General features: G+C 38.5%; 1 protein-coding gene across 1 annotated transcript in view; it reads left to right on the top strand.

Annotated features, from left to right (window-relative positions):
• The window catches only part of PIK3C2G (phosphatidylinositol-4-phosphate 3-kinase catalytic subunit type 2 gamma), a 209,460-nt gene that overhangs the window by 139,180 nt on the left and 44,724 nt on the right, over positions 1-25,556 (top strand). The window contains exons 24-27 of the mRNA XM_086771817.1: positions 8,869-9,025; positions 13,623-13,732; positions 23,789-23,981; positions 24,554-24,675. Coding sequence (XP_086627943.1) covers positions 8,869-9,025; positions 13,623-13,732; positions 23,789-23,981; positions 24,554-24,675 — 582 coding nt within the window. The remainder of the gene's footprint in view (positions 1-8,868; positions 9,026-13,622; positions 13,733-23,788; positions 23,982-24,553; positions 24,676-25,556) is intronic.

Consider the following 25,556-nt stretch of genomic DNA (forward strand, 5'->3'; position numbering starts at 1 on the left):
CCTATCCAGTTTTGTTCATCCAAGTGCGTTGTTGTTCTGCTAAATTTACCCCTCTGGAACTCAGTTCTAATCTGCCAGTTCTCTGCATCTTTCTTGGCTTTTCATTCAGTTCAAGTATGGCATAAACGGCTTTCCTATCTTAAGGGACAGCTGCTTTCTTGAATGACTTATCATGTGTTCTTGTTAACAATTATCTGGGCTAGATAAATTGTTTTATGCCTTCACAGCCACCAATGGAATTCCCTCTGCTTTGGGAGATTTACTACATATGAGTTATTTGAGTGATTTCCTATCAACTTCCTGCCTCAGAGATTTCTTCCGGCCCTCTCCTCTTCCCTCCTTCTCTTTCTATTTGTCATCTGTGATTTTTTGTAGAATGTGACTCTAGAGACAGGAAGTTTAACAATGAAACAGAAATAAAAGAAGAAAAAGACATAATGTTCACTGTCTATTTGGATTATATTATATTATTTGTTATACTTTTCAAAGTATAACTGTTTACAGAGATGTATTTGCTCTTTCCTGCTCCCATCAGAAACATTTTATTGTATCATTTCTTTCTCCAAAAGCTTCCTATACATACTTTTTTATGTTCAGAGGGAGCTGTTCTCACACACAGTCAAGTATACATCAAGCACTTTAAAATTAATCTCTGTTGCTTGGTCTTCATATCTTTTTCTGATTGTTCTGTACTCTATGCCTTTGTCCGTTATCCTTAACTGGAAAGTATATCAATATATTTAAGTCATGTGGAATTTAATCCCCTGCCCCAAGGAATTTCTCTGCAATTCAACTTCTTCATCACTGTTTTATTTCTCTGTTTTACCTGGTGATATATAAGTTCCCTGCAACCATCTACTGAGTTTTGCAAATAGCCATCTCATGCTGAAAAGACCTGGTAGCTGAATATTTGATAGGTATGGGATATAACCCTACTCATTCTATTTATTTTAAGGCAAATTTGAGGTCTGAGTTTTAAAATCTTTTTTTTTTCCACTACTGCAGGTCAGTCAGAACACAAAAAGCAGTTGTCCAACAATCTCTATTAACAAAAGGAATTGCTCCAATCTCCTTGTGAATTAACTCTGAAGTGTTTTATCAATAGGGTTAGTAATGAACTCCTAACAAACCTGGAAAATTTGATAGTCTTAGAAAATGGTATAAGGCATCAGAGATGCAGTACTGAGCACTTTCAAATGTAGTATTGAACATGCGGTATATAAAGGATTTAAATCCACCTTGACATTGTTGTGTAGCCAGATTGCTGGTGACTCTGAGTGCAGGTTGCTTTGTATGGGTCGATGTGGATAGAGGATCCTAACTCAGCTCAGAAGGTGCCTAAACTGGACACAGTAGTGCTTTTTAACCAGTCAATGTAAGATACAAGTGGCTGCAACAGGACAATGTTTGAAACTATTAAAGACATATATGTTCTTAAAGCAGTGCACATCTTCTTTCAGAGGAGATCTTTTTTGTATTATTTCAAAATATACAGCCAGCTGACTGTACAAAATGGTTGAAATTCTGTGATGTAAGTGAATAAATTCTGTGGTCAGACTGCAGAATAACTAGTGATCGCAGTAGAGACTCGGGCAATGTAGCCAGAGTGAAAACCATCAAGAGATGCCTTGAACTAGTTTCTACTTTCCCATCATGAGTCTATTGCCAATTTTCTTGTTACAAGGTAAAGTTCCATATGAGCCCCTGTGGCAATACACGCTGCAAATACTAGATCTACACTAAGAACTGTAACCATGTCTAACCTCAGCTGTCAACATTCGTATTAGCTATACTGTCACTTAATCCTATGGGACCAGGTGTAATAAAATCTCCATGATTTATAAACTCACTAACTTCAATTGGCCCACAATGAAAGGGATTTTAGTTAAGGCACATTCCCTCACACTTTGCACAGGCAAAGGGGCACAAATAAATAGTTACTATGGCTCAGTTTACATGGGGAAACTAGATGTTAACAGAATGATGAATCAAAGCCCTTATCTTAGGTGAGGATTATAGCTTGTTTTCTACCATATCCGATAAGCATGATTAAATCTCAATGTAACCAATTCAATTACTGACAGAAGCAGATAAATCTTTCAGAATAGGCCAGTCCAATGTGTGAAATGTTTCTTTTACTGTTGATCGAAATAGCGAGTATGTCCAACACATCGATTTTACTGGAAAGCTAACATTAATGCTGTGATAGTGAAAAATAAGGATAATAGCAAAGTTGGTATACACATAAGAACTAACTTAACTTAATGAATAAATAAGACCATAATGGTTTAAGAACTCTCCTCAGTTACCTAAGGAATTCAGGAGATTCTTTCTAGTTTGATGTTTCTGCCTCTAAAGAAAGATGTTAAAATAAAAATAATGTGGGTAAAACTGTAATCAGAAATGAGACTTCAAATGTGTAGTTAGAAAACTTTTTATGCAGTAGATATATCAAACAGCAGCAGAAATTACAGAAAATAAAGTTAAAACCATGTTATCTGGTATAGAATTGACTTCTGGTTATACAGTTGAAGAACGTATGTAAAAAATATTAGATGCATGTTTTGACTGTCCAGACCATGTAGTTTGCGTGAGCCAAGGATGCTCGGGCATTCAGGAATCTTTCTGTGTAAGTATTAAGGGGATAAGGTCAACCCTAAATTCAGATCAGTTTACCCAGGGCTATATCCAGTTGACTCTTGAAAACCTCCAAGGATAACCTCTTCAGGTAACTTATTTCAATATTTAATTATCCTCATAGTGAAGGAGTTTTTTCTTATGGCCATTGAGAACCTCAGCTGTTTCAGTTTTCGCTTTTATTCTTGCCTGGATCCATCTGTTTCTTAACCTACTATAGATACAACTAGATTGTTGTTTGGTCTCCTGGAAACCTTCTCATCTCCTGGCTTAATAAGCCTGTCTTACTCAGCCTCTTCTCATACGCAAGTGCTCTATCTCCCAAACATCTTGGTGGCCCTCTGCTGAACTTACTCCAGTTTAGCAACATCTTTCTTGTTTTGGCAGGGTATGGACTAACAGGTGCTAAGTAAAGGGGATCCAGTGGCTGCTCTCCCATGAATTCATCCCAGGATATTTACATCATTTAGGCTCTATGTTTGCAGAAGAGGTTGTCATCTCCTGTAACAGTGATCAGAAGAATAATAAGCACTCTAGAGTTTTGCTGGAGCATTCACCTTTCCTGAGTGATTAGTTTTTCCAGGAGAGGATAATTTTGTGAAGTAGAGAAGAAAGAATAGATATCATATGACTTGATATAAGTTAATGTAACCTTAGTAGAGCTCCTGTAACTTTCACAAATAACATTATCAGAAGGTAAGAAGACACTGCATAGATAAAACCATTCCAATGCAGAACTGCTTTAACAACTGTTCTTAGAAAGTACCTATGTGTGTTTCAGTATCAAGATGGAAGAATACATCAAATGGCATACCGTACAGTTTGTGTTGGGACTGACAGCCTTTAATATTTTAATTATTAACTAGTATGATGAGTTACAATATATGTTTGTTTATTTTTCAGTAGAGATGTGTTGTAAGAGTTTTTGACGGTGATGAAGGTTGGGATTAGCAGTAGTAGGTAATTTTTCAGAAAGGGATCTGAGAGTTATACTACAGACAATTTGAATATAAGTTGGTGATACAATATTAAACTGGAAAGCATGAAATGTGAAGTAATCCTTTTGCTTCACATGACACTGGTAAAACTTCAGCTGGAATATCTTCAGCATTTTCCTTTTAGAAAGATGTGGATAAGGAGTCCAGAGAAATTACAAGGAGTCCAGAGAAAAGCAATTAAAATTATCAGACATCTGGAAAACAAGACTTATGAGAAAAGGTTGAAACAGAAGATTAAGCAAAGACATAATAACAGTCTGCAAATGCATTAGAGGCTACTGTAAAGAAGACAGGATCTTCATGTTCCCTTAGGAAAGAGCAAGAATTAATAGGATGAAAGTACAGCAAAGTTACAGTAGGCATTAAGGAAAAAAAGGTCTCTGAGGGGAGATACAGGAACAGAAATTTGATAGGGAGGCTGGAGAAGAACTCTGTCACTAAAAATCTTTGAGAATAGGCTAAATAGGCATCTCAGAACCATGTTTATGGTTGATCTTGTCCTGGTAAGCACAAAAATGTAGCATTTCTTGTGGTCCCCTTTCCAGGCATATTTTTAATTACTCTTTATGTGCTTGCTTGAGACAAATTGTGCAGTTTTTCACTGTTTCATTCTTTAATATATGAAAGAAATACACTTGTTTGTGGTTTTTTTTCTGTGTCTGCAAATATTTATGATTACTATGATTAGATGTTTTCACTTGGCTCAGAGAAATAAGCACTCATATTCGTTTATTTTGTGTGAGTGTGTTCTTCAATAAACTTTTGGCTTTTGCTACAGAGCAAGGGATGTCAGCATTCAAACACTCCCTGAAAGCTTTTCCTACTTTACTGGATATATCTAAATTCCATGTAGTTATGCTGGATACTATCAGTCACTCTTGACTCAGCCAAAATGGTTTTAAAGCAGTCAGGAAATATATGGGGGCGTATGCTGCTGAGCAGCTGATTTTTAAATTGCACACAGTTCTGTATGGTTTCTCATGCACTGTCTCCTATGTCCCTATGTTTGGACTACATCTGTTTTGATCTCATTATATTACTCTGTGTGACTTGAACTTTTCCATAACTACATTGTTAGGAAGTTTAGATTGGATCAATGTAAAGGTCATTTGTTGTTGATTATCTCATATGCTTTTGCTGCTTAATATAAAAGAAGGTCAACATATCATTCTTTCATATCGTATTCTGTACCGTGAGATTCGTAGTAGGAAAAACTAAAACCATTGTTGACCTTACATCTGTTTACATCTAGTATTTCCTAACAAATCCTGGTGATCTTACTGGTCTTCTAGGAATGCAACATATTTCTAGCTTACAGTGAAGTCCCAGTAAATGTTCCCATCACCCCGGACCAAGTTTGTTTTTGATCTGTAAATTATGATCTCTTCAGTTGCTTGAGGTTTTCTTTCTTACTTCCCCCTCATGACATACCATCCAAACATTCTTAATCTCCAGAGAAACTGCAAAACATATTCTCATGAAAATCTTAAATCTCTAAAAGCAGTACACAAGAAAAAAAAAAAAAGTATAAAACCACCATAAAATTAGCCTTGTTTCTCACTGAATGACTTGAGTAAACTCTTTTGTCACAGTCATAGTAAAGTATAAATCTTTAAGGTCCAGGACTGCAATCAGATTCTGTCATAAACAGGGATATTACCTTTTTGACTGTTTTCTGTTATAAAACCAAAGGGCTTGTTAATCTGATCTAGGGCTTTAGTGGGGAAAAAAGAGCGAACAAGCTGTGATAAGGTAGCCTTAATGATTTTGTGAGGCTTATTGGCTGTATATCTTCGGTCTGTCTCAAGCCACACCAGTTCTCTCAATGAGGCTTTTTTTTCTAAAAATGATGGTACCTGACATTACCGTTATACAGCACAGGTCCTTCAATTCTGTATTTCTTTAGCACACCATAAAGAAAAAAAGAAAAGGCTTTTGGTCCTCTACAGAGGCATGGTAAAAGGCTTTTACTTGAAAATACTTTGTTATATCAATTTTGGTAAACTGATGTCACTCATTTCATTAATTTAGTGGAAGCAGCAAGTTGTAATAGGTACAGATTTTAGGCCAAGGAGCTCTTATACCATTGACTGCAACACAGTAATTAGGCTTTGCACATCCTGTGGATGTGCATTATAGGGCTTAGCTGTGATCTTGAGGGTATATTTTGGGGTGAGAAGTATTTAATGTTTGTATCTTTTAGATAGCTTCCTGTGAGCAAGCTATGTAATAGATTTATGTCCAAATGAGTGATGTCATTCATACATAATATTACCAGGCCTTTGGATGCGTTGCATTTCTTCTGAATAAATACCATCATGTAATATGGTCCTAGCTAGGTGCCACAAAGAAAGCTGTCAGTTAGAGATGTACTAGTTTGAATACAGAAATAAAAGCTGTGCACTGGGGTCAGGTTCGTTTGCATGTATGTGTGTGTGTGAGAGAGAGAGAAATTAGAATGTCGATGCAACACACGGGCATTCATTGCTTTTATTCTTACGTGGGCTAAAACAGCCTCTATTCTTTGCTGATGTAAATTTTCCCATGCATGGTGGACTGTGACTTGACTTGGCTGTTTGTAACTTTGCTGGAGTAATTTTTAGACTATCACTTTCTATGTTTTTATATTCCAAATGAGTTTGTGAAAGCAGCAAGGAATATTTTGCAGCTATGCGCAGACATTCAGCCCTGTCAATTGTTTTTTCAGAGTCCTTTATGTACTCTTCAGTGAGTAAGCATCTCCTCCCACTGAAACTTTGCTTTTTAATATTATCATGAGAAATGACTGTGTTGTTCCTTCTAGTAAGTCTTGTCTGCTATACTAAGTTGTTGTTTTTCTTTTTTTTTTATGTCCATTGCAAAATGTTCCTTTTATGAGAAGCCAGCTTACTGAGATGCTTGCAAGAATGGAGCTTTATCATCTGCCTGATTGCAGAGAGGCTCTGACAAGGCTCAAGCAAAACCAGGGAAAGCAAATTTCTATAATGCATTTTGCAGGTTAATAAGAGAGGACAGACCTATCACCTTAGAAGACAGTCTTAAATGATACTGAAAAATTTAGGAACCTTGTAAAACTGCTTAAAATCATCTTACAAGTAAAATTAATCTATAAATAACATAAATACTAAAATGTCAGTTATGTGTTCAAATGGATCCTTTACTAACAAAAGAAAGAGAATTGACTAATGTTGCAGTCATTGCATGATGTGGAAGTGGCCCACAGCCCAACCCAATAATGTTAAACACCATATTTCTTCCAGTAAAGTAATTTCTGATTGCAGTATTTGTTTTCAACTCAAGTAGCTTAATGTGGGAGACTTGGACTAGCTCAGAAAGGGCTATGTTTTCCTAGTGTAATTGTGTCTTTTGATGCAGTTGGGCATCAGAAATCAAATCTGAATTTTGAACATAATACATCATACGAGACCTTTACAGCAGTAGTTTTGACTTGGAATATTTTAGCCCAAAAACATAAATGCAGAATGGAAGCATATTTTTTTTTTAAACATTCTCAAGATGCCAAAATGCTTTCAAATCAGGATTTAGATTGGATTTCTGTCCACAGATAAGTGAAAATGTTAACGTTGCTAATTTTCTCTCTTTCTTATTGGCTTCAAAAATGGACTTGTGTGACCCTAATTGCATCAATTTATTTAATAATTAATGTCTATTTTAAATACCACTGCTAAACAAAAGATAAAACAAAAGTTGAATGAGTGAAGGTTCTGGAAAAATCTTGCTCTCTGAAATCAGTAATAGACACAGGTTTGTAATTCTCTGAGAGCTACAGCACAAAACTACACAATACCAATGTAACAGTCCTACTGCAACATAAATGTCACACGGTGAACTCACATCTTGCGTAATACAGAAAAATGTGTAAGGAAAGAATACGAATGAGTATTGTGGACCTTCATCATTCCTAGTACTACCTTGGTAAAATTGAATAACATATTTTAAAAAAACCCTTAATGGCTGGGGCTGCTTTGAGGTGAATTACACCCATGGGAGGTCTGCTTTCAAAGTTATCTTCAATGTAAAAGAGGAAGAATTTCCAGACATAAGAAAGGGAAGGACACCTAAACATTTCTTATGACTAGGACTTCCACCTGCAGCTTGGAATCTCACGGCAACTTGACTTTCTTTCTATGATAATAGAAGGCAGGCATTTTTATAGGAATATGAGGAAAACTCCTAGGAAAGCTTCTGTATCTCATTTGTGGATGAATCAGCAAACAGAGCGAGTTCAGACTCAGACCATGTTTGAAGTTTAGCAAGAAACAGAGATTCTCAAATTTGTTTCTGCATTCAGGCTTCCCAAGAATATTTAGTTTACTCAAGTTCATCTTGAATTAAGGGTTAACACGCTGTGTATATTTCCTTGGAATATCGCCCTCTAATCTGTTTACATGCCTCTGTATACACAGTTGGGATGAGTAAATTACTGCAGTAATTTTGTCTGTGTAAGGATGCAGTATATCAGGTCTTTCTGAAACTATCAAATGGCAGGATTGTTAGTAGAAGCATGGCTAATCTGTTTTCTTCTGCAATAGCATGCCATAGCCACAAACTATGCTACTGATAAGAAAAAAAAGGGTGAGACATGATGTCAGATGCTGCACGTCATTTACTTTAGGTTGAGTGTGGAGTAACCGTACAGAAAACAAGACAATGTATATAGGTTTATTTTGTTGTAACTTGGGTCAGAAACGTCCCTTTAGAATGCTGTATATTTAATGATAGCATCATATGTTGTATTTTTTTGTTGTTGTTGGATTGTGGAGTTGTGGGTTTTTTTCTTAAAGTTCACTTCTTGCCTAGTGAGGAGTTGATATTTATATCGCATCCTCTTTGAGAACAGCTTTTAAATATTTCAATACCAGGAGAGAACTTGTTTCCAGATTCACTTTCAGGCTGGAGTCAAGAAATTAAAGCAATGAGAGTTTTAAAAGGAAAAGCAAAGAAGCGCCAGAAGAAAACATGTAAGATCCAAACTTGTTCAGTTGTTGGCTTCCTCGATAGAGAGCTCTTGCTGTGAGACCTGCCTCTGCCCCAATTAGTCAGTGACACCAGGCAGAGCAGTAGAACTATCCACATTGAGGAACAGAGAGATTAAATGATGAGGAAGGTAATACTGGAAAATCAAATGTGAATAATGAGTTACAAATATTAACTGTCTTGCATGACTTGCTATTTTCAGTGAAATTTCTCATGTAATTTTTCTCTTTTCAAGGGACCGAGCTCCCTTCATCTTCACATCAGAGATGGAGTATTTCATCACAGAAGGTGGAAAAAACCCACAACGTTTTCAAGAGTTTGTGGAGCTTTGTTGCCGAGCTTATAATATAGTCAGGAAACACAGCCAGTTACTCTTGAACCTGCTGGAGATGGTAAGAAGCTTGAGGATGAAACCAAAAATCAATTTCCTCTGGTATCCTCTTCCCTTTTACCACTTCTCTACTGCTTCCAGTACCACTGTGATTTGAAGAGGCATCAGCTGCACTGCAGGAAATGTTAGTGCTGGAACTTCCTATGCAAAAGAACTATCCAATTTCAGTACTAATTTCTGAGAAATAAAAAGTTAGGCTGTTTGATTTTTTTCTTTTTTTTTTTAAATTCTTTTTTTTTTTTTTTACAAAATAGCAGAAAACTGCAAAAAGAAGTTGGATACAAGTTTCACATTCAGGAATTTCACTCTACTCTTTTTCTTCTTCTAACAATCATTTACCAATCCCATTCATGGTTACAGCAAGACAAAATAAACTAAATATTTAAAGAATGGGTGATGTGACAGTACCTGGCAGCAGTGATGCCATTAGAATGGGATTTTTTTGCACATTTCCACACTCCCTTCTTAGGATGGCAAACACAGGAAAGAAGGAGCACTACTCATATTAACACAGGTTAAAAATCCTTTCGTATAGGATTTTAAGACCTCTTGGAGTTTTTGTCCCTTAAATATTCCTACTGATTCATGTGCTGTGTCAGATTCCATAACTGCTTTATGCCTCTATTTACTTATGTGTGAAAGGTTAATGATTTTCCCCCTTCATGGGTAGAACAAGAATATTGAATTAAGTAATATTTGCTAAGTTGTTTGGCTAAGATATGAATCTAAAACTTATGTCCAGGGCCCCATGCAAAACCTAGGTGACTGGTCTGTGCATGAAAAATGTCTACACAACCTTATGAACCGAACCCCTGCTGAGGTTGCAGTGCAGCCAAGAAGTTGCTCTGTAAGCTTGGCTCTATCATCTCCAACTTCTGCAATGGGGAGGGGAGAAATGGCAAGAATTTGCTCATCTTGTTTCTATCTTGTCCATGGATTCTTGTGTACAGTGAGTGATTTCCCAATACAAGGCAGGAAGGATTGCCCCAGATCTCTTAACCCTGCTTCTAAGTACTCACAAAGGTGCAGCAAAACTGCATGCCTGTTATAAAGCAGAGTTTTGCACTGAAAGCAGAGCAAAGTGTAGTTGTAGAATATACTGTCTAACTTAAAGAGCCTCTGGAAAACTCAGGAGCGCCCATGCTCCCTCATCCACCACAGTAATCTCTGCATTTCTGAACAGGTTGCCTAAAACCGCATGCTGCAAATATAACTTCTGCTCACCTCCTTGTCCCCAGTGCAATCCCTTTTTCTGCAATCAGCAGAGATAATGGTGTTAGATTACTCTGGGATAACAGAGAGACAGAGTTAGGAAAACGTTCACAGCAGGAGCTCTGAAATAACTAGCTATCTCTGCCTGGATATAGCTCAGGTTTGTCTATATTCAGGACATTCATCTTCTTTTGTTTCTGCTGATCTTTAAGAAAAGGTAATAGCACTGAGCTAAGAAGTCAGCATACAGATATGTTTTAACATTTGTCAATGGTCTGCAGTTCAGTCAATTGTGTTGCATTTCATAATTGAAAAATAAATGGCAGCATACAACCCATCAATGAGCATTTCCTATCAAAAGTAAATTAAACAAGCAATACAAGTTTGCGAACGCCTTGTTTTTGCTCATGATGTTTGGAAAGATGAGTCTAGGTCTGCGCTTGAAATGTGGTGTTGGTCAAAAACTGTAGGTATCAAAATGTTTTTGTTTCATGGGTCATTTCTAGAAAAGTAAAAAGAATGTGAAGGAGTTCCACTTTGAATTCACTTTCATGCAAAATATCAGGTGTTATCATGAAGGGGCAAGATAAACTAACCGCTGCTTATTTGTATCAATGATGGCCTAGGATTTCTCTCAATATCTGGAAATCTGCATCATTAATCTTTCCTTATCCTCCCACATTCTTTATGCTGAGTTACTATTTATAAACCATGGTTTAGAAAGTCCAAACAATAAGGCAATTTCCAAAAAGTATAGTACTTCACAGGAGTAGTAAACTGTGCTCTGGATGGTCAATAACTGTTAGTCATTTCTAGCAAACTGTGACTGTGAACAACAGTTTGGGGTTTTTGGCCCAGTTTGGGACTTAATGCTTTTTCTTACTTGTGAGCAGCATGTTTCTAGAATTGTACTGACATTTGCTGCTGGGAGTAAGAAATAATCCATGAAGTTTCCATCACTTTCAAAAGCAGAAGCATCTGTGGGAGACCCAAGGGTCCACTGGCAGAGTTCAGCTGCATAAATGTCTGTAGTTCATCAGCTTTGCTCTTATTAAAGAATTGATGTGAACTATTACAAAGAGGGTAATCACAGGACACAAACACCTTTTGACTAGTTTAAAAAAAATGCAAAATCCATTACTGTTATAAAGATTTTTCAGGTAGAAAATTATTAAAAGGGGCTTAGAGATCACACGAGACAGCAAGTAATGGATGTGCTTGCCTCTGTTGTGACAAGAAACAGGTCAACCTAATAGTATACGACAGGAAACAGTGCCTTGACAGAGCATGTCTAAGACTCAAGAATCCCATGTCCACATACCAGTCGTTTCATGCTTCTACAACTCAGAAACACCATTTAGGAGAAGAGGATCAGGAAACACCCCTGTTTTGAAAGTCTAATACATGGCAAGTACATGCCAGGACTATTTTTCGTGGCATGGTGGGCTTAGCGTCACTCACCAGCTCTGAATCCAGGCCGAAGGAGAGCATCGGTAGCTCCACTCAGTGAGTCAGAAGCCCTGGGATGACCAAGTATGGTAGATCAAGACATATGTGTGGCCAAATGAGAGGAGCAATGCAGAAACTTAAACTTAGACATCTAGTGACATTTGACTTACCCTAGGCAACCTGTAGTTGTTTTCTGAACAGTTGTTTCATGTCTTGTTTAATTAACACCCAGTATCACTAGCCACAGTTTCCAGAAGCCTCCTCCATCAGGGGACTGGAAACACAAAAGATGTGCTGTATGGAGCAAAAGGGGTGAAACACTATAATAAGCCTCTAAGACCCCCTTGCAGCCAGCAAGCACTCTGTAGGTACTGCCCAGCTAAAGAGTTGGTTGGTTTTTTTTCTTTGCTTCAGCAGATGGTTTTCCAGCTTCTGCAATGCAGAGAACCTAAGAAAAATCTTGTTTCTCAGTTGCAGTACAGATCATTCAGATTATGTTCATGTCTGGGATTGTTCCCTTTTCTAATGCAGGGCAAGAATCTTAATTTGCCTATGCTACAACTCTCAATTTTTTTTTTAAAGGGGACAGGAGTTGTTTTCATCTTTTCTAAATGGATGTAGATAAATAGTATTGTGTGTCCTTAAGTGCTGAATGTTGTTACTGTCCCTGCTCTCAACTCACTTGAATTCACCTCACTGAGCTTTCTGCTTCTCTCCTCTTTGCTAGCCAGAACTCTGAGAGACAGCAATCTAGCTGTCCAGTGGTAGTATAGGTTGGGTCTGATATGAAGCAAGATTTTCTTCATAATACTAAAAAGAAAATATACAAAATATTGAACCTTGACTTAAAAATATTGAGGAGGTTTGAAGGAATTAAAAAAAAAATACACCCCCATGTCTTTTCCCCTTACTCTATTTGTCTCTCTTCCAAACTTTAAAACAAAAGCAGTGCTTCCTTTTCTCTTTGCTGTCACTTGCAAAAATCATGGGTCTTTCTGTCTGAGCTAGACATAAATATCAATGAAGACTGCACAGCAGTGACTGCAAATTCAGATACATTTCCTTCTGAGCAATATGAAGGAGCGATTTTTTTCTCCATTACACACAAAGCATCGCTCTCAACTTACTGTGATTGTTGAGAAAAATTAGTAGGTTTTGAAGTGAGTACAAATTATTTTTGTTGTTGGCATTTTAAAATGCCTAGAGAGAGCTGTATGGGCAATTGGACATACTCAGTTTCTAACCTACTCCTGTTGTTACTTTGCAAGGAGAAAATTTGCATTATTTGTCTTTTGAACTTAACTTGGACAACTAACTTAAACAGCTCTGCCCCTCATCGATGGAGAATGATACCCTCTCCAGAGGGCAACTCTCAGTGCCCATGTCAGGGCTCCTGCTATGAACTGATGTCTAAAGGAACCTTTCTCCTCTATTGACTGTAAAGGGAGTGAACCTACGATCCCATTGCAGGAGGAGTCCGGAGCAGTGATGGTGGAATCAGTATTTACAAATGAGAAGGTGATGTTGCGCTACGTTGGATTAGGGCTAAGATAACACTGTGAGCCTAACAGAAACATGGTTACTATTGTTCAAGTGGCTGAATTTGGTCACCTTCCCTTTATCACCATAAGAAGGCTATGAAGGAAGCTTAGCAGTGCACATATTGAGATTATGATATCCAAAGAGAAAATAAATACATGGATTGGTAATTTTGACCCGTGCCTATTTCCAGTACCTCAGTGTGAAGGTTTACAATGCGATATATTCACTTTAGTATTCCACGCATTGCTCTAGCATCAGGACCACTTTTCAGATCAGCAAAAATTTGTATTTTACAAGAACTTTCAGTGTAAAACCTTTCTTTTCTCAGTTAGCCACATTTCATTTGAATTTCTTTTCAATAGGGTGGTGGACTAATGATATTTCTTTACTTTAAGATGCTGCATGCAGGATTGCCCGAGCTAAACAGCATTCAAGATCTGAAGTATGTGTATGATAACCTCCGTCCTCAGGACTCAGACCTCCAAGCTACAAGCTACTTTACAAGGTAAAACCAGAATATAATCCAGAAACTTTATCTCCTTCAGACATGAAGCAAAACTGTTGAATTTTTTTTTTTAAAAAAAAGCAGCAATTTTTCTGTTTTGTTAAGAGGTTGTAATCAGTGAAATACATGAAAGGATAATTGGTCTTCACATGTTTACTTTTAAAAAGGCCATTCCTTATGCATGTTTTAACTAATCTCAAATTTCTAGCAGAAACAGTTGTGCATTTGTGATACACAAGTCACTTATTCAGCACCTAGAGATTTCTTCAGCTTTCATGGTGAAACCATCCTAGCTTATTTCTAGTCAGCTTTCCTCTCTGCTTTTAAATGCAGCAGCTACTTGCAACAGGATTTGGACTGCATAAAAAGGTTCAATTTGTTAATGGACTGAGTGAGGACGTGGAATTCCTGCATTTTATTTCCTTTTCTGTTCTTCTTTTGACCTTCTGTGTTGCTTCAGGCAAGTTACTTCCCCTCTGCTAGGCATATTCTCCATCTGCAAAATGGTACTGATTCTTCCCTTTAAACACGTAACACATCTATCACAGAAAAGCATTGTGTGTAAATATATGTATAAAGTTTGATTTTTGTTAGAATAACGAAACCTTTCACTTGTTTGTGATAACAACTGAGGATTATTAATTAGGAGCTGCAGGTGACCTGTATAAAATCAGTTTGAAGCTCTCAGTTCTATTCTTTCGAGTCAGGCCTCTATTACACATAATTCCAGCTGTTTATGTGATGATGCTCTAGATGGAGCCAGTGGAGACTGTCTCGATTTGGAAACTCACTTTCCCATTCTAGGCACAGTATGAGAAAAAAATCTGCTTGTCAGAGCCTGTCCTGTGAAGCAACATCATTGTCCAAGGACAGTCTATGAATTCACACACCCTGGACACCACATACACATGCAAAGCAAGCCAGACTCCCCTGACCTCCTCCTCTTGTGCAAGTGCAGGGCACATATCCATTTCACAGCACTGGACTCTGGGTGAAGGGCTCCTTTCAAATTCGGAGACCTAAAGGACACTTCCATAAGGCAGCACAGCTCTGCAGACTTCCTTAAGGCATGAGCGATCCCCCTCCCCTTCAGTCCAGCCAGAAGGAATGTTGTAATGAATAAATGAGATGAAACCTTGAACTGGAGCAGCTGAGCCAGTCTTATTGCTATTACAGAGGCCCATATGAAGATTTTGGGCAATTTGAATTGCGTTGTTTATATGTCTTCTTTTGGAGACATATAAAAACTCAGAAACTGAGGCTGCAGGTTCGGAGAAGGCTGGAACAGAGACCTGGAGAGTTTAAGGAAGGCCGTTCTTTGATGAGAGAGGAACCTCTCAAACAAAACTATTGTTCCATTACTTTACACACAGCAGAGCACTGAGTTCCTTCTCCTTTAACACTTGTTTTTTTGTATGCTTTCCTTCTTGCCTCTTAGCAATATTGTTTTATTTTAAAATTTAATTACAACTTCATATTTAACATCTACTCCTACCTTATCCTTTCCTTTAAATTTTCACATATTCCCAATTTACAGACTTATGTTTCCACTTCAATTAGGAAACATGCAGTTTCTAATTAAAATATGGAACTCTTGATTCTGTCAAATAGTTTGAGTGGTTCTATCTGTCCTCATGGGTAAAAAACCCAACTCATTTAATTAGTGAAAAAAACCCTAAGATATATATAACAAATAGGGATTCTTCAGAGTGAAAATTGCGTTAGTGTCATGCAAAGCTAAGAGCTAGTGCCCGGTGCTGTTCTGGAGGTATAAAGGATCAGTATGCTTTTCAATAGCATAGGACTAAGATTATGGTTAGGGTTAATATCACCTACATTCTTGCTTAGCTGGAAGATGAAGGATGAGGACTGGGTTTAGGACAGAGCTGTAGCCTCCCACTCTTCCTTGGAATTGGGCAAGATTGTTGTGATATTGAGGGTTAGGGTGAAGGAAGTGAGGGACTTCAGAGTGGGAATTCAACTGCGATCTTTCTCAGCCAAAGCATGTGGAGTAACAGTTGGCAATAGGGAGATGTGGCTCAACACTCTTTTGGAAGTGGTAGGAGTTGGTGTGCTTTGTTGCCTGGCAGAGGTTTGTATGAGGATTAGGATATCCTGTTCAGCCCAGAAAGACTATAAGTAGATCTCAGAGGCCAGCATGTCCTTCTTCCCATTAGCTTTCTTGTAGGGTTGACGTTAAAGTAATGAAGGCCTTCACAGTGGAAATGCCACTCAAGTTCTGCTTCCCAGCAGAAATGGCATTATGGTACAGATCTGGACAGTGCTGTGGGTTCTGTTCTGATTTGAAACTGTATTTTCTGCTAAAATGCTTTTAGCGTACTCCAGATCTATGGTTCAAATTTCCTTCAAAATGCTGAAGTGTAGATTTGTTATTGTTCATAGAGATCACTACATCATGTAGAAAAGTCAGATATTACTAGAGTGCATATTTTGTTCTTTAATGCTCTTACTTTTGTTTGTATTATATATACTCATTTGCAAGAAGAAAATCTCTTGTCATCAGCTCATGAGTTTCTATGGATCTCATTTCTCTTGGTGTTTTTTTTTCTGTTTATTCTAATTTCTATTAATGTTTGACTGTAATTTGTGTTAATTCAACACAAATATCAACTAACATTTCTACATGTCTAAACACGGGCAGAATGTCAGGTTTCATGTCTAGTAGTATTTTAACTTCTGAAAAATGTATCCAGGCATTTTTCAAAATAAAGACTTTGGAATGGCCTGATACTCTGATCCATGCAGAGCTTAGCTCTCTTTGTAAGTATTTTCCAACCTGCTTCCAGAAATGTTAATATATTGACATTTTTGTGAGCTTTGCATTACCTGCATTGTCTTTATTCCTGTGCTTCAAAAAAATTCTTCCCTACCACCTTGTTATACAAAAAGTCTGGGTGAGAAAAAACCCAGTCACCCATTTCGCATAGTCACTCTGTAGCTTATTCGTGTATCTGTTTTTCAGGTTGTCCTTAGAAAGCCAAGGAAATTGGAATTTCTGGTTATTATCATAACTTCCAGTAGCTCTCAAATCCTTCACAATTTGTAGCTCCTTTTTTCCATAATTACTTCCAAGAACATTTTCTTGTTTTTAAAAAGTTATTTTCTAAATAAGGCATGTGGTCATTGGAATGTTAAAATCTGCCAATAGAAAGTTATTTCTTGTTCTAAGTACAAGGTAGTTATTGTAATCTTTCCGTTTCAATCATGTAATGTGTATCTGCTGAAAACCCCAATCTTCTGGTAGCGGAAGTAGGAGAACAGTATTTCTCTGTAGTTCTGTAGAAATAGGTTGCTTTTAGCAATTGTCTGAGTTTGGTTTGAGCAATAATACTAACATTGCCTCTACTGTTGTTTAAAAACAACATGAAATTATGAATGATGTCACAAATATTCCTGCAAAACAATGTTAATTCATTCTTTGCCATCACCTTTTTAGCCAACAGAATAACGCTACTGTACTTCGGACTGTAACGTACTGGCCCCTTTCAGGATTGTAAAGCATTCTGTGTTTTACCAAATTCCTTTCCTCTCATTCTTGATTTAAGACATATTCAACATTCTCTGGTCTTGTTTGTGTACCCTGTTCTTCTCACATTGGGTCAGTTCACTGCTACAAACTGAGGAGCGGCAGCGTTAAGCCTCGCAGTTTACAGCCTTCTGGAAGGTCGCACCTCAGATCGCAGATAAACAATGCACTGATTGAGAGTAAAACAAGAGTTTCTGTGTCTGCTTGTGAGTTCTGTGCACCTAGAGCCAAATGAAACATTGTTGTCTCTCCAGCAGCTGCCCTGAACTCAGTTTGATCCTTGAAACTCAACTTGATCCTTTCTCCTCCCTCCTTTCCTCTTCCCCGACAACACAGTTTTACCAGAAACTGGAAACCCATCTGTCGTAGTTCAGCCACGATCGGGACCAGACTACGCAGTCTCTCTCTCGCTCCCCCAACCCTCCAAGAGAATAGGAGGAGATGATATAAGGAAAAACGGCTCAAGGTTTGAGATAAGGACAGGGAGAAATCCTTAAAGTTACCGTTACGGGCAAAACAGACTCGACTTGGGGAAAAACACTCATTTATTTCTAAAATTAGCAGGAGAATGAGACAGGGAACAAGATAACCTCCCCCCACCCCTCCCTCTTCCCAGGATTAACATTATCTCTACTACCTTCCCCTCCCGAGCGGCACGGGGGGGGGGAAAGGGAATGGGGGTCGCGGTCAGTTCATCACACGTTGTTTTATGCCGCTGTATCATCGTTGGGGGAAGAACTCCTCGCATTCCTCCTCTGGTCCATCGTGGGGTCCCTCCCACGGGCCACAGTCCTTCGTGAAACTGCTCCGGCGTGGGTCATCTCTTCCACAGGGTGCAGTCCCTCTAGAACAGCTGTCCCAGCGGGCCCTCCACGGGCCAGAGCCTCCTTCAGGCCTCCACCTGCTCCGGCGTGGGGTCCTCCATGGGCTGCAGGTGGATCTCTGCCCCTCCGTGGACCTCCATGGGCTGCAGGGGGACAACCCGCTCCACCATGGTCTTCACCACGAGTTGCAGAGGAATCTTGGCCAGGAGCCGCGTTACTCCTCCCCCTCCTTCTTCACTGACCTTGGCATCTGCAGCCGTTCCTTACAACAGGCTGGCAGACGCCTCTCAGGATCCTTTTTACATCTTGTTCACTTCTCATCTCCTCTCCACTTCTTGCAGCCAGGCTGGGCCTAGTCGGGCCCAGTCGGCTGCCTGGCGAGAGGCCAGAGGGTGAGGCCTGCAAGGCCCACAGGGCTCGCGCCTCCCCCTCTCTGCCCCCTGCTCAGCTGCTTCACATCTCTCCTTTTTTTTTTTCTGTTTTCCCCTTCTTAAATACGTCATCGCAGAGGCGTTATCACGGGACATTCTGCTACCAATTGGCTTGGCCTGGGCCAGCAGCGGGTCCGCCCTAGGCCCGGCCAAGTCCACCGAACAAAGGGGAGCAACTTCTAGCAGTTTCCTACAGAAGCTACCACCTTAGGCCCCCCCTCACTAACAAAACCAGAACACCATCTTACCTCTGGATATAAATTTCCTCTTTAGTTTTCTGCAGGTGTCTTCAAATGTCAGCATGGTGTCGCATGCTGCCTGAGATTTTTTATATGTCTGTAAAGGGATGTGTATTTAAAATTATTTTTTAGGGGATTAAAGTTAGCCTAATGCAATGAATGGAGTTGATTTCAACTGATTGCAGTATGGAATCTAAACCGCTTATAGAAGCCCATGAATAAGAGATGCACGGTGGATCTGACAATTACCAGAGAAGCACCACTGCATATCTTCAGCAGTCTGATTGAGAAGGGGTACTGCTTGGGTCAGCTGCCATCTTTACTTATTTACTCACAGAATAATTTGTTAGGTACCTGTCATTACCCAGGTCAAGTATATTCAGTCCAAACCACAAGTGCCAGCAGCTGAAAAACTGGACAATTCACAATAACTCCTTTTGAAACAAAACAGTAATTCTAATCTCAAAGCGGTAAACTAATCCCTGTTTCTCAGGTGGCTGCAGATATTCCAGCAAGAAATCTCCCAAAGAAAAAAGCTGGTGACTTCTGAAAGGGCACAGACAAAACTACAGTACTAAACTTCTCACAGCGACATTCAAGCAGTTTGTAAAGATCATGGTATCATTGTCTCAAAGGAACAGAGGCAGGCTTCCTCCTTGAATTTATGTTGTTTGAGGTATTCATGGTGTTGTACAAATCCCACATGCCACCAGCTCAGGGGAGAGGAATGTCCTCTGTCCTGGGAGAGGTGCATAGGAAGACTAGCAGGGAAACAAGACTGGAAGATGCACTTCGGGGGAGTATGTGATGTGCTCAACTCATGGGATCAGAGTTAGTCTGAAGTGAATGTGGATTTTAAAGCCTAGCAAAATAAGGGGTAAAAAGAATATTATGATTGCTTATATACTATCACAGTGGGAAATAAGGTATTAAACTGAAGGCTTAACACTACTATACACAAAAATCAACTGTCTATGAATAAATGTTGCTGAAAATTAGAAAAGGTCTGTCCCTGAAATCAATATTATTCTGGAAAAGTCTGGAAAAACAGCTGTTGGGTGCATACTAGCCAACTTCTTTTAAAATAGAGCCTGGTAAGTTCATGGATGGAAAAGTTGGATATAAATGAAACACTGTGTTCATTAACATCTGAGAATCCCATGAAAATAAGTTTTGCTTATTATGCTCTAAAATATTTCAGGCCTACATAGAAATGAGAAGCAAGATTCCATCCTCCTATAAAGAAATTATTCTGAAGTTTGGGGTGAATATTAATTATTATATGTACCAAGACTAAGATCTGGATAACTGTCGTAGTTTAGCCCTGATCGGGACCAGACTACACAGTGTCTCTCTCACTTCCCCCACCCTCCAGTGGGAAAGAAGGGAAAATTTGTAAGCAAAAGGCAGCAAAAACACTTGGGTTGAGATGAAACAAACAAACAAACAAACGAAAATTAAGAGCAATAGCAGAAAAAAAAAAAACAAAACAGTGATGGGAAACAAATACAGTACAATGGCTTACAACAAATGTCAACACCCAGTTTCTTCCCACTTAGCAGGAGACTCTCCTCAGCACCCTCCTCACTTACATACAGAGCATGATGTCACATGGGATGGAATAGCCCTTTGGCTAATTTGGGTAAATTTACCCCAGCTGTTAGTTAAGTACCCCAGCTGGGTGCACCAGCCATAGGGGCCACCAGCTCTGGTTCTCCTCCCAGCTCAGGTGAATATTAACTCTATTCTAGCCAGAACCAGGACAATAACTATTCAGCATTAATGAGTATATGTGCCATTAAAAGGCTGTGGAGAAACACTAGTGTGTCCCAAAATGTCTAAGCACCAGCCCTCAGAATACCTGTCCCATAAGAAATGCCTACTTCCTAAAAATCAAAGCACCAGCTATCACTAGTCTCTCTTGAAAAAGTTAGCTAGTCTTTTCACCCATCTCTGTTTACACAAAGCCAACCAATCTGAGCATGTTTTACCTAATACTATAATTTGACAGTTCTGTAGAAAGACAGTGAGCCAAATCTGAAATTCAATGTCAGTTCAGCAGATGGATAGTAGAAAGTCATTACTACTTAATAATATCGAATATTTAACTCACTTTTCTGAGAAGCAGGTCAGACATCAATCTATGTGGAAAAAAAATAATTTTTCTACCTGAAAACTGTTTGTTAGCAATATTGTGATTCACAATTAATAGTACTCTAGTTTAATGACAATTTCCTGATTTCTTCTGATTAACCTATGCTTTTGATATCTTTTGTAAAGGTCACTTCAGTTTTTCCATCTTTAGACCATTAGGCACTAATTCTCTAAACAAGTTGGCTACAAGACCTCTGAAATAACAGAAATAAGAAACTATTTGTCATCTTTGTGAAGGCAGGGCCAACTTTAGGCACAGGCAAAGATGGTAATGTCCTAGCATGCAAGAGGATCTCAGCAATGAGATGACTCATGACCTTAACAACTTCTTTGCCTAAACTTAATGTGGCTGTAGAGAAAAGAAGGTGTATGGATATCTCAGAGAAAGTTCCACCATGGATCCTTAGGATGAACTTTAAAAATGCTAGCAGAAAGGGGAATCACATTACCACAATGTGATTAACTGGGTCAGTGGACTAATCCATGCCAGAAATAAACTACAAAATTAAAAAAGACACATGGGTTGGATGTACTCCACTGCACCACACATAGTTAGCAACCAGCTTTTTAGAAGCTGTGGAAAAGACGGTTTGCCCTTTAAAGAAGGTGCAGAGAACTGTAACCAGAGTTGTTCTACCTTGCTGTGAAGATACATGCTCTGAGATGTCACTGCAAGAGCAAAGAGACCTTTTCAATTCTCTGTTGATAACATGACTTAAGGATTGCTGAATGTTTTCTATTCTAACAGGAAGGACTGCATACAAAGAAAAAGGAGTATTGAAAGAGGGAGAAAACAACATATACGTCTGTTTTTGTTTTATTTTAAATGTCACCATTGAAAATAACTTACAGGAAAAATCCGCAACAATGACAACAAAAGCCTCTGTTTAGGTTTAAAGTATACAATTAGCAATCTGGGTGTTAAAAATATTTTAGAAGCTTAATGGACGCATGGAAAGAATAGTGGTATTCTGATATCGGCTATTCTGCATAGCGATTATGTCTGAATTAATACTAGTCTGTAAGCCAAGGCCTGCTTTATGTGAGTTAAAATGCACGGTATTTAGCTGCAAAGTTAACAGGCCTCTCATAGTAATATTGCAAATTCCCCAACTGCTTTGCTATAATGTTAGCAATAGTTAGAGATATAGTTAGAGATACTATAACCTCAGTCATGTCTCAGTGATTTAGGAAGTTTTTAAGCTACACATTAAGTTAAATACATAGGAGTTAAAAAGGAAAATTTTACCACGGATGCAACCCAATTAATCAGCACTGAATTGATTTTGTACTAATATTTTGAAATGAGATTTTTTTTTTGTTTTACATTTGAGTGTTAATTTGTGTCATTTAAATAGTCTGTATGTATCTGTTTCTGGAGAATGTAATTAATAATTAAGATAATTAACTGAATCAATTCAGAGATACCTTTCCTTGTATTACATTAAGAAATACACATACATCTTCTTTTCTCAGTTTAATATGCCTAATTGGTGTAGGGTAAGTTCACATGGTATTTTGAATGAAATCTCAATTTTGAGGGGGTGAGCTGGGGAGCTGTCTGCAGGTAGAATGTTCTTTTTGGTATGGTTGCATCTGTGAAGGTACAGACTTCAGCCAGAACATCTGAGATAATGAAAATTAGGCTAATGCAATGAATGGAGTTGATTTCAATTTATTGCAGTATGCAATCCAACCCACTCACAGAAACCCATGAATAAGAATTTAATTTAAAATGACAATTTAATTTACTATGACAAGTGAAGCATTTCCTCAGCTTTGAACAGGGGATGACAAAGGTGGTTAAGGGTATTGTCAGTCCTTGTAAGCTAGTTAGATAAAGTCCAAAACTGAAAAAAAACCCCACCCTGGAAAAAAAAAGTAATCCCCACCCTGATAATTTGTTAGAGGTTTGCTTCCATATGGCCTGAAACTAATGTATTTTTGTTCTACAACATCAGAATCTATCCAGAATATCTTCAGAGAGCTGTAGAAGTAAGCAGGGAAATGGAAAAAAAAAACCCCACAAGTTAAATAGATGTTAACCAGCAATTGAATTAAAGAGGGCAAGTGTTTTCTAATGAGTACTGCATCTTTCTCTTCAAAGACCAGTGATTATCTTGCAGTGTTATTTCTCAAGTTGAGTTCGCTTTGATGTTAAAACACATTTGCAGTACATATCTACATGTATATCTAGTTATTTTTTTATCTATTGTGTCTTTTCTGATGAAGGATCTTAAAACTCCAGGAAATTAGAAATGTGTTCTGGCTCCCTTTGCACAGGGATGAGATGGGGTAGATAGTAGGAGAAAAATTATCTTTTTTTCATCTTAAGCAACTCCACGAGGGTAGAGATTTTAAGAATTGGGCAGAGGATTTAGCAACGCATCATGCACAGCTAAATCACAAATTTGATGCAAGAGCCTTGCGCAAACACACGTAAGTCCATGTGTGGTTAGTGTAATGAAAAAGAAAGTGCTAGGGCACTCTCCCCTACCTGTTAACCTAAGCACATGTTATTCTACCCTGGAATTCCTCAGAACACACATGGAAATGTTCTGTCCATCTCTATTATTCAAAAGAAGGCTGATGGTATCCAGTTCACGAAGAGCAGGTTACTCAAGGTAAGCCATGAGACAGGCTGTGTCAGGAGCACTCCTTTAAGGCGTGGAGCTCAGGGGCTGGATATGGTGTATTGCTGCAAATAGTGGTGACCAGTGCATATGTGGGTACATGTTTGTGTGAGGTAGGTTTTAGGATTTGAGGGTTTTTTTTATTCTTGCACCCATGAAACCAAGGATCAAGACATGGAAACAAAATAGATGCATAAATAGCGCCTCTTCTGTTTCTTTTTTCTTCAGGAAAATAAAGGAAAGTTTGGAGTGCTTTCCTGTTAAACTCAATAACTTGATCCACACACTTGTACAGATGTCAGTGACAGGCTCTGCAAATCCTCCAGCTCCAGAGACTGCCCCCCAAGAATGGATGATGCTGGATGCAGAGAAGTCAATCAAAAGAGCCACGATTTTGGGGTTTAACAAAAAATCTGACCCTGTAAGTATTATGTTTTTTGCTTGCCCTTATTTGCCTTGATCTTTATCAACTCTTTTGTGAGCTTATATCTCTCCCTCGTCCTTTGTAGGAGATGTGCTTGTGCTACATTAAAAGGATCACAGGATGAACAGCAGTGCCATAAGCAATGAGCTACCGGAGAGGAAGAACACCAGGCAGAGAGCTATTAGCAGGGAGCCATTAAGAAGAGCAGTTCATGCCCTATAGTGAAAAATAAATCAAGAGCTAATTAAAGCATCCAGAAGGAAAGCATGGCACAAAATTAGGAAGCCTAATAGAAATCGGAGGCTTTTATATGATACTTTAATGGTACATTATTAGTTTTCACACACTGCACTGATCTTTCAGTGTTTGAGTTGTATGCTATCCAGGCAACTTTCTCTTTCCGCGCAGCAAAGACTATAAATTACAAACTGAATTCTCTTGCACTTGGCACTACATTAAAGAAAGGCTTTTCTTTGTTAAAATCACCCTATATTTTCTCTTGTACATTTTCTTTTAATGTGCCTCTCTGATCATTTCTCTTTTCTGCTTCTCCCTTTTCCCCAATACAGCTATACCTAGTCCAGGTGGTGCAAACCTGCAATGTGGTCACATTTGTGGAAAAATCGTTCGACCAGTTCTCAAAACTTCACAGCCATCTCCAGAAGCAATTTCCATCTCATGCCCTCCCAGAGTAAGGCAGCATATTAGCAAATGTTATTCTGCTGTTAAATGGTTCTTTCTGTGCATGGATAGAAATGTGAGAAAATGTAAGCCAGAGGTATTTTTAGAAACACAAAGGCAATGCAACATATTCTGTCAAGCCTTCTATTCAGGCCCAGAAGAAACTGAATCATAGAGCATTGTGACAAGCTAAAAGTCTAACTTTTATATATTTTATTGTTCCTCTTTTAATGGGAGAAGAAGGGGGGAACAGCTTGAGCCTGACACAGCTGTTCCTTAAATCAAAGGTAAGTGGTATTGACTTCATTAAAGCCACGATAGTTTTTCTTTTCTGCATGATGCTGATCCAAACCTGTGGCAAAATTCATTAAAGCAGTGTAGGAATGTTCACACTGGGTCAGAATAGAAACAAGCCCATCTTTGACACTGGCAGGTGTGATCAACCAAACAAAAAGATGTACTCCCCCACTGAGAAATATGCAATGATCTTATGTGCTATCCTGACCCCAAAACCTGATACTTTGTGCCTCGCATCATTCAGTTTAATATCTCCTGAAAAATGTGCTATCATTAGTAGCAATAATTATGAACATTACATTTTATCCATGTGCATGCCTATTCCTACTCTTCATATCCTGAATTATATTTCTTCTCAGTTTCCTGGGACAGTTAGTCCCCTAGTTTATTTATGTCTTATGTAAAACAGCTTTGCCATATGTCATGATTGTCCGTGACTTTGGTAATACAAGTGGAGTTATATATTCTGCAGGTATCATATAGATTATACTGCATACACCATTGAGAACAAAGTAGTTCTCTCTTGAACAGTCATGCTGACTCACTGGTACAAGCCCTTTTTCAAGCTCAATCTACAATAAAACATAAAGCTGG

This window comes from Chlamydotis macqueenii, chromosome 1 (assembly GCF_036417535.1).
Source record: "Chlamydotis macqueenii isolate bChlMac1 chromosome 1, bChlMac1.mat, whole genome shotgun sequence".
In the NCBI taxonomy this organism is placed as follows: Eukaryota; Metazoa; Chordata; class Aves; order Otidiformes; family Otididae; genus Chlamydotis; species Chlamydotis macqueenii.